This window comes from Strix uralensis, chromosome 1 (assembly GCF_047716275.1).
Source record: "Strix uralensis isolate ZFMK-TIS-50842 chromosome 1, bStrUra1, whole genome shotgun sequence".
Taxonomy (NCBI): domain Eukaryota; kingdom Metazoa; phylum Chordata; class Aves; order Strigiformes; family Strigidae; genus Strix; species Strix uralensis.
The window spans coordinates 27,392,485-27,409,114 of NC_133972.1; the positions used below are offsets into that span (position 1 = coordinate 27,392,485).

General features: G+C 38.4%; 1 protein-coding gene across 4 annotated transcripts in view; it reads right to left on the bottom strand.

Moving 5' to 3' along the window:
• The window catches only part of RBMS3 (RNA binding motif single stranded interacting protein 3), a 711,881-nt gene that overhangs the window by 598,338 nt on the left and 96,913 nt on the right, over positions 1 to 16,630 (bottom strand). For all 4 annotated transcript variants that reach the window (XM_074860846.1, XM_074860855.1, XM_074860836.1 and 1 more), the window contains one exon: positions 8,375 to 8,443. In XM_074860846.1, coding sequence (XP_074716947.1) covers positions 8,375 to 8,443 — 69 coding nt within the window. The remainder of the gene's footprint in view (positions 1 to 8,374; positions 8,444 to 16,630) is intronic.

The following is a 16,630-nucleotide window of genomic DNA, read 5'->3' on the forward strand; positions in this document are numbered from 1 at the left end:
ATGTGCTGCTTCAAATAATATTATCTGAAGTTTATCTGACAAGATCTAAACCTTGAGAAGAGTCAGGAATAACGTTGCTAGATGCAGCAAGGAGACAGTTTCCTTAAAAGACTTAGAGATTTAAAGAGTTCTGAATTCAATCAATCCAATATAGAATTTTGTTAGAAGTCAACTCTGTAGCTGTGTGAACAACAAAACTAATTAAGCCTGATAGTGAATGTACACATGGCTTGCAGCTGATTGACTTTAATTGCATTATTCCTTAAGCTCTGGGGTGAGCTCATCCCTTAACCAGAAAATCTGCACAGGACAAAGTTTAGCCTTGTTCTTGAAAAAACCACAGACAACTACTGAGTCTTTTGTCCCAGTGTTAGGAAATCCATCACATCATTCTCTGCTGTGAATTGCCTGATGGCTAGTGAAGGGTGATCTCATGCTTTCCTTTGGTGTGGCATTAGCAGCCTTGCTCCTCTGCTGTACTCTTACAATTCACATGAACCTTCCAGAGATGTGAAGTTTCTAAGAAACTTGCACCCTTCCCTTTCATCATCAAATTTGGTCAAAATAGGCTAAGTTATAGGGAGAAGACAGCATTCACAGATAGAATATCAGTAAACCTATTTCGCTAAGAAAAACAGGCAAAAGAGTTATGGAGGAACATTCCAGGAAGTTCTCAGATTGACTCTCCTCAGTTTTGAAGTAAGGTTTCCAAAAGAGGTAGGGCAGCCTTTCAGTGACAATACAAGATATGACACAAGGAAAAATTTTATTTTATTGGTTTAAAATTAGTAGAACCCTCTTGGTTTCCATCTTTTTTTAATCTTATTAAATTCTCCTAGGAAAAAAAATAATTCTGAGAGACAAAAATAAGTGCAGCTGACATACTTTTTGGAAGTGATTCATGTCTGTGGAAGCCATCACAAATGATGTGACTTCCCCTCATCCACAGCACAGATACTTCTCCAGGCAAACTTGAGCACGCTGAGCAGACACTTAGCATAATGCATTTATTTGGTATTTGTCATCAAAAAAAATTACAGAACAAGTGAATAGGGTAAAAAAATTAGCAGGTCTAGAAAAAAATCCATTATGGCAGCTGTTTAGAAACATTGTTTACAACAAAAGCTTTCTTCCTTGCATGCTGATTTTAAGATAAACTGGGCTGTAGATGGAATCTTCTGAACCTCACCTTGAAAGTACAACAAAATACCAATGGTATCTGAGTAATGATGAGAGAGGAAACCCGTTATATTTTCATCTCACACTTGTAAAAGAGAAAACACAATACTGCATCTTAGAAGAGTCCTCTTATGTTTCCATAAACATTACACCTCAAGTTTCAGGTTTATATACCATAATCAGGAGAAATTTAACATAATTAGTTTCCCAAGACTTAGGTCATCATAACTTCTGCAAAGCACACACTATCCAGACTTTAAAGTATTGTAATGCTAGACTCACATAGTTATTGTGTAATGGGAACTAATGCCCAAATCCCATATTTGGTGAGGGATACATATATAGCCAACTTGCAGAATGGTCTAGAGGGACCAGTTATATAGATTGCAGAGGACAGTTAACCTGCATTTTGTCATTTATATTAAGCCACAAAGTGTAAGTCCTACCTTTAAATATAAGTTTTAGTTTCTTTCTAAAGATACACAGCTGCTAACATAGCAGGATGAAAACTACCCATTCTGTCAGATACAGTGTTTCTCCACAAGCAGTAAGAGAAAGAATGGAGTTCAACTGTATCTACTGCTATTGCTTCCCTCCAGGCACAGGGTCTCATCCTGCTTGCAGCCTACAAAACAGCTTTACAGTTAATTCAGTAGGCCGCTTGGTAATTTTGCCAACACAACAGGTAGCATACTTGGATGAGCAACCTTTGAATAACACTATGTACATTCACTCATATTCTGCAACTGACCAGAAGAAACCTGTTTCCTTTTTGAGTTACCTTCTTATTTTGCTTAAAAGCACCTTAGCTTTTCAATGCTAAGTTTATGTTGTACTTTGCTTGGCAACAGATACAACAGCTCCTGAGTCTCATTTGACTGAGTTATCTTCATACAATAAAAATAGCTTACACCTCTTTCTGTACCTATGCATTTAGCCGAGTAGCCAACCCAGTGTGCCACGCTCTCGTTAGTTGCATAGCAGTCAGAGATTAACAGGTCTGCTCTGCCCTTGCCAATGACCTTGGTGAAGTTGGATGTGTCAGCGCAGGCTGCAGATTCCCGTTGCTTTAAAAAACAGATGCCAGATTCAAGCTTCCCTTATGATGTCTTATCAAAAACATCACGCTAGAAGCAGCGGCCCACAGATATTACTGAGGAAGCATCAAACTTTGCAGTCAAGCAGAGCCTTTAACACCACATTTCCAGCTGACTGGAAGAAACCAGCAACCTCTAGCAGAAGAAATGAGCAAGTGCTATGAGAGGTGAGACACACAAGAAAAACAGTGTCTATTAGTCAGGGTTGTACTTGACTTGGCTACCTACTATGTGGGTCAGTCTTTATTAATAGCAGACCAAATCCAACAAAGCTGTAATGTGCATAACATGGCATATACTATGGATGTAATAAGAGCAGCAACATTGCAGTACTGACCACAGATATTTGATTTTTCCAATCCTTCAGTGAACTTCAAAGTGTAATAATTCTTTTATACATCATGTCTTGCAACAAGTATTTAACTAGCTAAACTTGCTTCTGCAAGGCACTGCCTCCACCTCAAATTCAAGTTTAATGAATTATTTAAGGTAAGCCAAACAGAGGCTTGTTGAAATTCAGTGAGTCCATTTGACAACATGCCAAAAAACCTTGAAGAATTCAGGTTTTTTTCATTCCATATTTGATTATATTCCATGTGCTTATACAAAGATGATTTAAAACCAAATGTAACTAGGATCAAAGTGCAATGGGAACCAAGTTCAAATGTTGTAAAACTATGATGATGTATGGTGTAGAGGTATGTACAGTTCTGAAAAGATGTATTATGAAAAGGACGTATTTAGGGATTTTATACTCGATTTATTGCAAAACCGACAAATTTCTCTCATTAACTCCGATTAAGCCCACTGAATTTTGCTACAGTTTTTTGGTTATATGCCAAGTGCCAGGAGGCAGTAACATATTTCTGTTGCTTGGGTTGTCTGGTCTGCTTTTGGAGAGTTGTCAGATCTCATTTGACCTTTATAATAAGGTTTAACCCTAGTCATTGGACTAAGTCACTCTCATTTAGATGAGCAAACTGGCGCAGCTCAAACCTAGGTCAACAGTGAAGGAATGTTGTTGCCATTTGACAGCTGTTCAGTGGCTTCTGGGAAAACTGTTGGTGTCCTCAGTACATTTATTTTCTAGTGGACCAGCACTTAACCTGAAGTTTACTGCCACTGTTTGCAGTGCTCAGCAGAAAGGCAAACAGCTGAGTCATCAGGGGGACAGCAACTTTCTAAATACTGACTTTTTCCAAGTCAGACTTGAGGCACTGAAGGGAAAAAACCCAAAGATTCAAAACAGCCTAAAAGACAAATCTTTATATTATTTAGAACTAGGTATCTTCTATGAGTTTAAAGAAAAAAGTCACCTCACAGGAATGGATCTTCTAGGCCACTGCTAAAAAGTGCTCCAATAACCTTCGCATTCAGGTAACATGCCAGATCCCATAAAGGAAACTCACTATTACCCATGTCCCTGCTCTAGCAAGTGATGAATTCCACCTACAGGTCCCTATTATTCTGGATACAAGCAGGCTGCAACAATCCCAAGTACTACCAGCAGCCGTACCTGGAATAGCTTCTTAAAACTACATAAAACCTCTACTCTTATACTGAGTGATTGATCACAAGGTTCATTTTGACCTCATGCACTATGAAAGAGACTACTGAACTGACAACTACATATGATAATCTGCTTATCAACACATTACTACTCCAATACATATACAGGAGGAATACAAGGGCAAAAACAAGGGAAGGGGAAAGCAGGGACACACACAACAAGGAGGAAGCAAAATTACATACCAAAATCTCTGACCTGGAATTCAGTGAAACAGCTGCCACAGTAAAGCTGGAATACCACCCTTCCTAGCTTCCATCTTCTTGACTGGTATTTCCATCACGAAGAAACTGTATTATAATCTATCACATGGAGTGGTAGAAGAGTTAGCCTATTTAAAGTTTAGATACTACACTAAATGTTGATCAACACTGTCTGTTCTGATTCCTCTAAGAAAACTGCTAACCACTGGGTACTAAAATATAGTACTTAGCTCTATGTTTAAAGAGCAGGATATTGAAGAAAAAACACATTCTGACCTTAATTGAGGCACTGATGCCGAGTTCAGCAACGGACAAAGCTTTAACTATCTGAAAGAAAGCAAGAAGCTTGTGTTGCCAATACCAGAAAGCCAGAGCAATAATTCTGTAACAGAGCAGCAGAGGAGCCAGATAGAAGAATATCGTGGAAGTTTAGCTGAGTCCTCCTGTCCTGCAGCCCATTGAACACTGTTTCACTTCGTGCATTTTTACTTCACTAGCTCATAAGCTAATGTCTTGGTAATAGATATGGGGAAAGATGCAGAAATGTTCTATATTATTTTTAATGGCATTTAAGACACACCAATTATTCTGCAGGCTCATTTAGCACCTAATACTAAATGATGCTTTCATATATTTCTAGAAAGTAATAAGCATCTCTAAAGATATTCCTGCTAACAACCCTGTGCAAGAGACCTGGAATATTGTCATGAAGGTGCCAGTCAACAGTGGGGACCAAATGAATTATCAGACTTGACCAGCTCGCTAGTGTGCCTATGAGCAAGAAAAGAAAGCCTATCTCAGTCATTCAGAGGGAAGGTATCACTGTCTTCTGCTTGCATATAAAGTGGATTTGTGAGATCTGTTTAGGTGCTATGCACTTTTTGCCTCTCATCAACATTAGGGATATAAGCAAGTTAGGAGGATTGTTGTCCCATTCTTCTTTCTTTTCAGACACTTCACCTATGGTTTCTTTCAATGCCTCAACCTTAAGCTGGCATCTGAAATACTGCATTTCTTCTGTTTTTCTAAGGAACAAATCAACTTATTTTTTTCTTCATTTTTACATCTACTTTGGCTATACCACTCCAATAGTTCTTAGCACTTAGTTCTCAAGTCATTACTAGTAATGAGTGAATTGTTAATATCAAAACTGCTTCTAGGGACAGCTGAGCTGAAATACTGTGCCTTGTGTCCCACTCTGCCTGCGTACCTATGATTACTAATGAGATACAGACTGTCCTGCACATGGATATGCCATTACTATAAGACACTCTGCCTTGGCTGCCATCCCACTCAGCAAAAGCAGCATCACAGTAGAGATCAGCTATATCTTTGTGCCTGATAAAGTACCACTCCTCCTTCATTTTCATCAGCAGTAAGAAGGAAGCATACACAGTCTTCAGAGTACCACAGAAGGACTAAGTTCACTTCAGAGCTTCTCACAAAATTGCTCCAGACTTCTTCACACATCAAGTGATGCCACTAGCCAAGAACAGCAGCGTAGGCAATTTCAGCTCATTAGCATCAGTTTGTATCTTCTCCTTGATTCCATTCCTCAAGCCAGTTTAGTGCATCTGAAGGCAGTAAGGCCCAACACAGCTCTGTCGATGCCAGTTCAGAAGCTGAGATTTGGTTTGGCTTCCCTGCCCACCCCCCAATCCTTTAATTAAATAGATTAATTCCTTGGCTCCAAAAAAGATCAACCTTTTAGACTATTGGCTTCTTATTCTGACATTGAGAAAGTGGAGTGCTTGAAAAAACCTAGCTTGAAGCAGGTAGTAATGACTCTTTCCCAGGGCAGTCAGAAGGAACCTCTTAATCAAGTTTTCAAGACGCCTCCCCTGCAACAAGACACTTTCCCAGGCTCAGGGGGCAGGGGAAAAAAAAAAAAGCTTTCCCTGAACAACCTCACATCAAAAAAACCTGAGTACACAAATTCCGCATGTCCATGAGGGTGATGAGTTAATAGGAACTTATTAAAAACCTTCCCCAGATAGCATATTTGAGATAGATAAACATGCTTCAGCTTATCCAATACAAAATACAAGCCATGAAAAAATAAGTCTGTGAAAAAACGTGTTATTTTCAGTGACTCATTGACCCCACCTGCAGAACCCCTTTCAAATCTCTCACACAATGGACCTTCAAACCTCACACAGATAGAGGAAATGAAAAAAGAAAACTTGGGGGAGGGAAGGAGGAAATCAATTTAACTTTTAACATTTCTTAGATGCATCAAAGGTCTCAGCCATGTAGTTCTATTAGGTTTCTGTGTGGATTCTTGCAAGATGTATGTGGAAAAGCCTTCACTAGGTTCACTGCATGAGACTGAAGAAAATGCAGACAATATGAATTTGAACTTTAATCTTTTTCTTTCCTGGAAAGCCATCTTCAAAAAAATGTTTAAATAAACTATATATAGATGCTGGCAAGTTGCAAGGCTGAATACAAATCTCTGATCCAATACAAATATTTTGCCACTCAGCTCATGAGAGTGCACAGCAGTACTCAGGTCTCCCAAACTGAACCGCGGCATGGCTATACATCCTCACGGTTGGTGCTGGTATTTCTAATATCTGTGAGGCAAGTTTATAAGCTTATTAAACCAAAACACAGAAGACAAATGCTTACAATAAACAAGGATGAAAAACAAAAGATTAGAGTGTAAATGACAAAGGAAGATGAAATTAAAAGGTGTGGTGTACAACAAAGGTGGAGGAAAATTACCACAGGCGTGCTTTAATACAGTACAACAATTTTTTTCCTGCAGATGCTGGACGGTCTAGACATACTTTCACACAACATTCCTGGTAGTTAATCCCTCAACTCCACTAGCAATTGGACAGGGTTGTAGCACTACGAACAATCTATTATGTACTTATCTTCCCCTCCCTCCTCAAAAATGAAATCAAGTGTGTAGAGTGTAAAGTGCATTTCATATCATTTGTTAGTATGATGTCTTCCTGACTTAGGAATGCATCTCCCATTAACATTAAGGGGCAACCACAGACATGCAGAAAGAGGGGAAAGTCATTGCCGTTTCAGCCTTGTACATATTACTGATAGTCCGTGAAGTTTTTCTTGCTCACCATCTGATTCCTTAGGATGGGGCAAGCAATAACCACTGAAAAGAATTAACCTTCTGCCTACATAATCTTTATTTTAACCTCCCAAACAGTGAAAATTCAATGTTCAAAAAGTGAAGGAAAAAGAAAGTATGGAACCCATAGCAAGCAAAAAGAACATACTTTTATACAGAGAGGAGACACAAGACTTTTACAATACTTCGTGAAAGCAGAACTATTAAGACTGGAAGAATGGTGAAATAGGCAGCTAACAGCCCATGAAGCATTCAGTCACCTTCTTTCCCATCTTAATTTGAATACAAATTAAATTCATAGTTTCTTTGGCTTTAGTTTTTGAGGCCAAATCTCAACTTATTAGAAGTTTCCTCTTAGTGTATACATATCCTTCATAAAAAACAGAAATCCAGCATGTCAGATGAAGGACTTGCTCACTGGGATAACTTAAATTTTTCATAGTGTCAAAAGGTTGGGGGGAGGTTTGTTGGTTTGGTTGCTTTTTATTTTTTTGATAAAGTGAAGGTAGAAAGAGGTCTGAATGTAGCAAAAGTAGAGGTTGGGGGAAAGCAATGTTAGTATGATCAATACTGAACAAGCACTTGTGTTTTTAAAGAGGAAGTTGATGTAGTTGAAATACATGTTCTTTGATTACAGAGCAAGCCATGTCCTTGTCTATAGTCAAAAGTCTTTTGGCTTTGATAAAGTAAGAGAAATCCTGAATACCATTTAAATTCTTAAAAAAAAAAAAAAATCAACATTATTGCTTCCTGGCTACCACTGAACAGCTTTCCAGGTTCAGTCTGGGTTTATAACAAGTTTTCTTGAAAGTTTTGGCCATTGTAGCCACTTCACAACTCAGTTGTTTTAAGTAGTGCTAAAAATACTGGGGGGGCAACGTGGGAGAACATGACTTCATGCATTGCCAAAGAGCATCAGTCAAACACACTTCTAGCTTAAGTGACAAGATGCAAAGGATAGGGGGATCCAGCCATAATAACCATCCCTGACAACCCACGGAGAGGCACCACTGCATTGGAGAAGTCACAGCTGTACAAGCCCCTCCATGAACAGCAACTGCATCTAACAGTTTGCCACAGGATATCCCACGACAACCTCAGAGATAAGCATGACCTACTTGGGCTAATGCAGGTAAATAACACTCTCGGATCCTCTCACAGGTTCATTTTTTAAAATGAAGCATGCATCAACCTGAGCTTCATATCCTTTTTGACAAGGACATATTACCTGATGGGGCTGTGAACTGGACCATCTGCTGTAGGAAGGAGTACCAGAAGTCTTGTTGGCTGTAGTTCTCTGCAAAATAAGAGATAGACATGTCAAATATTCACCAACATCTCCATCATACACACAATCAGATTTACCAATCTCAACCATGTAAACTCCCATAGTAAAAAAAAAAAACACTAAACAAAAACCTCAAGAAATCATAGATATACTACAGTAACATTAAAATCAGAGATGAAAGTTTGCTGAACTTACTATCAATGATCTGTTCAGCCTTGGATCTCAGAACCTCAATTTTTACCTCAAATTCTGCATGTCACCTAGATTGCAAATTTAAATGCCGAGCCCTAACCTAAACTGGGGCTGCAGAGCACTACCCTTCAGCCAGGTATTTTTTACTCCGATTAAGCAAAGATGCTCTAAATTCACATTTATTCTGGAAAGGCATCATTAAAGGAGTTTGTCTGCCAGTTCTGAGTTATATCTGTACTTCTGTATTTTTCCCTAACTCATAGTGATGTTTCATTTCATACTTCATACTGGTTTTATAGAAGCTGTTCTTCACTCATAGAAAATAAAGCAATATTGTTGTTTCAGAATCACTTCACCTTACTCAAAAATGAAACATGGGTATTTTTGGAATAGGGAATAAAAGAGATTAGTTATTTACCGACTTTTTTGAAGAAAAACAACAGTCTTTATGGTTTATCCCTATACTTCTTTCAGCCACTTCCCTATATTTGTTTTCTGAAGCACTAAAAAAAAACAACCATACCATGGACTTTCATATCTATATTATGTGTGACATACAGACCTCATAATCAAACTGCCTTTGATATTGCAGAAGAATCAATGCAATATGGTGTCTAGTAGAACACCACCAATTTAATACACATTATCCCTGGTTTCAAAACTATTTTATACCATGAACTTCTACACAATTTCCTCCTAGTTTAGGCTATAACCTAGCATGGCACAGAGCTCCTCCAAATCCGCCTCTCACTTATGTGAACTTGGTGTTTCTAAAAAACCCCAAAACACCACAGTAAATAGCCAAATCTCATGCAAGTATATCACTACTATATTGTGTAAGCTCAGGTATTACAGAAACCTTGTGACAACAAGGCTATCAGTATCAGGCAGATCAGGTAGATTTGAGTTACCTACTCACGAGACCTGAATTCAAACAGTCTTTCCAGACACGAGATACTAATTTATCAGTACATTATGTCACCAGCAGGATGCTAATAGGAGGACAGATTCATATTTGAACCATATGGACATAAATTATACTAAAAAAATGCAAGCAAGACAATCCATGTGAGATTTATACCACAATGCAGTATACTCTTTGTAAGTATGAAAATAAATAGCTTATGGCTTTTAACACCCAAGGATATAGTACATTTCTATGCCAATTATAACCACTAGGGCTTATACATCATTACATATTCTAAAGCTGGCATGTCATTGCCACTAATGAGAAACAGCCACTGCTGTAATTGTGCTTTTGTGTTACTCTATCAAAAAGCAGTTATTTTACAAATTTAATTATTAGCATTATTGTATAGTGTATTTAGCTTCTACTAGACACCCTCTAGAAGGATAGGCATTTTTTAATAAACAGATACGCTGTGCAACCGAATAACATTTTCTTTTGATAGAAACTTCAGAAAAGACAAACTGCACTCAATGCAGATTTCAGCTTTATAAAAGCTTATTAAAACAATCTCCATCTGCTTCAGAAGACAGACTGGTCCATCTATGAATAACGAGATAGCCAGAGTTTTTCTGGAAGATGTTTTCCAGCAAGATGCCTTTCCACAAGCACCACACACCTTTCTTAATTAATATAGATATATAATGTATGTCTGCCTTTTAGTATTGTCCAATAAAAACTGCATATTCCTCCTGTCTAAATACATAAATAGCGGTCTTTGGTTTCATTACTTACTCCAACACCTGTTACCTCAGGTAGGTACATTTCCTCTACTGTAATCACTCTTTCGAACTCTTCCACCTCAGTTTCAAGGACATGCCAAAGATATCCCACAGAGGAACAGTACCACAATATTACAGAGAAACAAGAGAACCCTTTCTAGGCCAGACAGAAGACAAAGGCAGAAAGTAATTTTTATGTCTAACTTTACAAACAAGAAAGGACTAGCACCTCAGAAGTATTTAGAAACTGACCTCCATCTTCCAATTTGATTAAGAGGTAGGCACTTTAAAAAATAAATAGTAAAAATAGTAGTATAAAATGTCTGAGATCAGCATTTATTCCCCCTATCCTCCCAGGCTTTTTTTTTTTCTCCATTCATAGATCAATGAGTAGGATCACTTGTATGTTCCAAGGCAATCAAAATATTAGGTTATAAACCAAAGGCTTACACTGCTCACGCACAGGAGCTTCTATATCACATCATTTGGAGTAGATTATGAAAGATCTGGAAAATACTTCCACCTGAGCTTCTCTCCAAGTTCTAAGGGGCAACAGGAAAAAAAACAGAAGGCTAGACCACATCCCCTGCTTGTCTCAGTAATTAAAATATTTGAGGCAGGTGATAAAAAAATGCATGTACAACTCCAAACACACACACACACTCACTCACTCCTGTTTCACTGCAGTCAGTAGAAATTGGACCACCACCTACCTCTAGGAGTATGACCCTTCACACCTAGCAGCCAAAATCACAAGCTAGACCCCACTCTCTGCTCAATTAATAGCTTCTGCATCCAGCTTGCACCACAAAGGAGACCTCAAGGTGTTGTATTTTCCCTAGGTACTTTACCAGGGAGAACATTTAGTCCCTTAAGCCATATCCCTTCCTTTAGTTAAAATCGCCTTCCTCATCTCTCTTCCTTTTGATAAAGAAGGAGCACATACACAGAACATTTAAGGACTCTCCCTCTGGCTCAACTTCAGAACAAGCCCTGGACATAAACTCCCTCTCTGGTCTTGAAAGGCTCCCTGACAGCATCATTTAAAACATCTAAACCAAGCCACTCTCAACTCCCTCCATATCCCCAGCAAGTTTCCCCCCTTAGCTCATTTTATACTCAGTCCTTCTACCTTCCCAGCTCATTTCTGTTCCCTACAAGCTGTCTCTCAGTTGTATGTAGGTACAAAAACCCCTCTCCAACTATTAAAATCTAATTAGGACTGACTGCTCTGCTTACCTGCTTGTCCAAGCTGTTCCTTATGTCGTTGTCCCTCCCCCTCATTCCCCCACTGTCAAGAGAGGTTAAACTCACACAGCTGCAGGTGACCATCAGTTGCTTTAAAAGACCAATAAACTGCTGAAAACTTTAGAAAGATATAACACTTTTTGCAGCAGACTGTCCTTCTGAAGGCAATAAAACTACCAACTGGACATGTGGGGTTTTGGTATCTGAGATGGAAGTTATGGAGAAAAAGAAGAGAGAAGAAAGCTGATGGTTTTCACACTGCTGCCCAGACAACAGGTGCTATGAGAGGAGAAAATCTGAGGTAGGTCCAGGTGCAATGTGTGCTTCAAGCACACAGCCAGATCCAAGCCTGAACATGAGGAATGCTGATGAAACATCAGACTGCCTCCAAATCCCAGTGAGAGCTGGAAAAAAGTACTTTTCATAGCAATAAAGTGGCACAGTAAAAGAAGAGCAAATGATGCAGTGTATGTGCAAAGCTGCTGTTTTATATGCAGTTCACAGGGAAACTCTTTTCTCAGAAGATTCCTACTACCGAACACAGTAGATGACATAGCAATAAGCCAGAAAAACTTTTAGGAGCATACATGGAAATTTCAGTCCTTTTGCCATTAACCGTAGCAGACTGGGGGGGATGGGCTGGTTTTTGAAGTACTAAGTTTTATTTCTTTTCACTTATTGAGCTTATTCCACAGCACTGCAGTATAGAAAATGACAAGTTATTAATTTCATATATACAAGTTAAGTAGAAAGGGTAACAACTTATCTGATTCTATCTGATAAAAATTAGTGGTTAGAGGAATTACAGAGTCTGAAATTTGAACCAGTAATATCCCTTGAAACAACATAGACTTCATGCCTACATATCAATCCATCCCTGCCTCTGGTCTGGCTCCAGACATCCTTAAGCCTTGTTGATTCTTTGTGTGGGGTAAGACCTCGCACACTTAATGATACTAAATCCTTCCCAGCCTCTTCCACACAAATGTTATCTCAACAGATCAGAGGAGTCAGCTCAGTGGAAATGGTCTCGCTGTGCTTCCAATTGGGTATCACACCTGGCTCCATGGGGAGACAAACCCCACTGAAGCCTGCTTATTACAGATGTGCTGCTCACCCATGAAGCCATTTTCACTTCTCTGCCACAAACATACACTATACCTTGCTCACTTCAAAACCTTGTCCCATTTTAAAACAATACCAATACTATGCTGGAAATTCATAGCTAGTGCCGCTCTGGACATATGACAAAACAAATTGAAAATACATTAAAGATCCATGGTTTCTTCAATACCATACAAGTAAAATTAAATTTCGGGTTCTCATTCCTCACAGTTAAAAGTCCTCCAGAACTGCCTGGAAAACTACCTGCTTTCTAGTGAGACTAGAACTATGAAATTCCAGAGAGATGGATTTTACTTTTTTTTTGGTCAGAAAAATGAAGACAGAAAAGGTTGATAATTAGATTAATAACAGGATCATAATTTCATTACAGCTATGCAGCAGTTTTTACCACTTGCTGGTGAACACTGCTGATCATGGAGCTAGGACACAAAATGAAATATAGTGGTGTTGACAGCAGTGGAATGATGGTACGTGGCATGACAGTATGGTCTTCTCTTCCATGCAAAGGGCGCATGATGCATTCTTCAGCTAGCTTGGCAGCTGTGTGAATAGCACATGTGAAACGTCATTGTTTTGCTGTGATGAGATGATGCAGGAAAATCATCAAGGATGTTGTCCCATAAAAGTGTAAAATCAAGACAAATGTATTAAAAAAGCAGCTAATCTGGATACAGTGGTCAGGACATCAAATGTGACAGAATTGTCAGAGAAAAAGTTTGTAAGTTGTAAATGAAATACATTTATAAGTTGTGTATGAAAAAGTACACAGTGGGAAAACAAACTTTCCTTAAGATTGTTGCACAATGTCATCAGGGATTACTTCCTCTAGCTTACAGAAATCGATGTTATGACAGGAAGAGACAGAGAAGGAAAGATATTGACTGAGCTGTCAACCATAGGAGTACATCTCTCTGAACCTGTGGGTTTGGGCTTTGATGAAGCAAATGCATTCAGTAGACGTTTTTATAGCAACTCAGTCACTCACTCAAAGTACTCACTTGCATTTTATATCCACTGTCTACTCTTGGTCATCAACATAGTGACTCATAATTTTTTGAGGTCAAATTGCTAAAAGTAGTATAAATCATCTATTACTCACCCCAACAGTGGATTCTTGACAGTTTAGCAATTTGACATGGTCTCTGAACCATGGTGTAGGGCTTGTCATGATGCCGTGATTCCCCCCCTTTTTCTCTTTGTCCACTCCTGTTCACCAATTTAATACAGATATTTTGTCACCCTGGAAGGGAAAAAAGTCTGGACAAAGCCAGGGATGAAAATATCCTCTCTTCAGAAACTCCCTTTCCACTTACTGACCAGGAGTTTTATGTTAAACAAAAAAAACTTAACTTCATGACCTCCCATATCCTACTTGATTGTTAAAACTAATAATGAATATATTTGATATTTCAAAGTACATCTTTAAATGAGGATGAAGTCCACAAGACTTTTTTATCTCACAAACTGATTAAGAACTGATATGACAGATTGCGCCACCCATCTCAAACTGCGTCTGCCTTAGCAGAACTGGCTGCTCAAGCTCGGGCCAACAATACTGTAGCCATTAATTCCTTCTTCATTCCCATTTGTATTGGCCAATGAAAGTGCAGTGTACTTGAATCACAGAGAAGCTGAAAAACTGTTACTCTTGGTGACAAGCAACAACTTCTTTCTTAGGAATTTTAATATGGTGAAAGAACTTCTCATCTCTGTGGAGATGTTACATACACCATGATTTGTTGTGCAGTCAGCACTTTCTCCCAAAACCAGAGAGTTGGAAGATAAGCTGCAAAGAGATCAAGGAACAACCTTCAAGTCTTCCAGATGGAGCTGACATAAAGTTGGCATCCTTATCCCATAAAATGTACAATTAAGAAATTGTAAGAAAGTCACAAGACTTGGAAACACGCAATAAGATAGGGAGGAGAAATCATCTCAGCCTGAGTGAAAAAAAGGAAAATGAGAATATGGAAACATTCAATGCTCTGAGGTCAAGAACTCTACCAAACACTACACAGAAGGTAGGGGAGCAAATCACAGCCATATGAGAGATAATATAGTCAGAAAGTGGATTTTTAAAAGTTAGCAGCTGCTTCTGTAGGAAAAAAAAAGACTACAAATTAGGAAGTAATTCTAGTATTATGTTGAGCAATGTTACAGTATCAGCAATCAGTAACTTCAAACAATCAGTCAGGGAACACAACAGTACTGATATTACCAGGACATCTACTCCTGTTGGATGAATGCACAATTAAATATAAGATGCATTATCAGAGGAACTTGGAACATATGACATCTTTTATATTCTTTGGACTCTCACCATTTTCCTGAGTAAATGAAATGCTGGGGTACAAGGAGGTGTAAGGACCTAACTATAAAAAGGACAGTCTTGGTTATGGCAGACAGTGGAATGGGATAGTTTTGTGGGACTGAAAGATGTGGCTTTCTTCAGAAGTTTGCACAGGTCTGCAAAAATAGAATTAACAGGTATGTGTTGATTTGAGACAAAGGTGTAACACCAGGAATGTAAAAGAATTTCATTGTAGTGAGAGCTATTCTCTTCCAGCAGTTATTCTAAGAAAGATATCCAACCCATTAAAAAAGCAGACAAGAACTATGAAAAGTGATCCAGAATCTTTGAGTAATACCAGGTCTGAGGTCTTAAAAAATAATGAAGTGACCATACAGAAGACTGACACTGAGTAGGAGACCTTCAGAGATACACTGTAGAGAGTATAAAAAATCATTCAAGGAACAAATGCAAATATAAAAACAATGGATGCTTTCATAAAGGTGTGGGAGGATCCTTCCTTCTTTTATTAATGTTCACCAAAGATAATAAGAATTCAGAATTATGCTTACATTGAAGATTATAATAAAGCCAGAACAGAGAAAACCCTTAATAAGACAATGCGAAAGACAATAGTGCAGAAATTGAAGTAAAAGATGGTATACAGTAGATGTATTAACCAGAATATTTTACATGCATTTCAGTACTGGGAGGCAAGGACATGAATCATGAAGGTTCAGGAAAGTACAAAAATAAAAATCTTTATTTGCAAACAATGCAATCATAGAAAGGTGGAGGAGGTATTCTAATGATCTCTTTAATGGTGAGACAGATAAAAGTGAAAAACAAAGGGCTATTTTCTAGATAAATGAGTCACTCTCAAAAGAATCAAATTTTTAAAGTATGCAAAAGGCAATTAGACATTCAGGAAAAATGCTGGCAATTCCTGCTAAATTATTAAGACCAGGATACAATAAGCTTAGTCGAATTTTTTACAATCTAATTTTGAAAACATTCCCAAGGAGTGGAAAGAGAAAGTCACATTTCCAATTTCAAAATATGGACGTATTGGAAATGTAAGAATTATTTGTACATTTCTTCTCATTACAACCTCAAAAATCCATCCTCCATACCTTTTAGACACATACTCATTAAACAGAGGAAACAGTGAGAGACAGCGAGTATTGGTGTCTGGCAAAAAGCATGATGTTCCCTCCCAAGATTAGTCACAAAAGATGAAAACAAGCAATCCATTTCAGTTAGATGTTGTCTCAAGAGAAAATGTTGATATAAACGCAATTAAGCTGTAATTTCTTAGAGGATTTAGAAAGAATATGCTAGTGGGTCTTTGGCCTGCAGGGAAAGGACCTGACATCTTAAAAGCCCATAGCACAAGCATGCAATTGACTGTCTGATGTGTAGAAAGTTGTGTGCTTTCTAAGTAGAAGACAAGGAAATTTCTGCTCTTTTTCATAGCAATGCAACTCTAAGGGAGGAAGAGGAAGAAGCCCCATACTTTTCAAAGTGGTCCATTGGGAGAGTCTGGGGTTGGAAGGAACTGAAGTAATCTGCCTCAACTTCTGAGCAAGTAAGTGGCTGCTGTAGGAGAGACAAGGAAGGAAGAAAAGGGTGTTTTCAGCTCAATGCACATA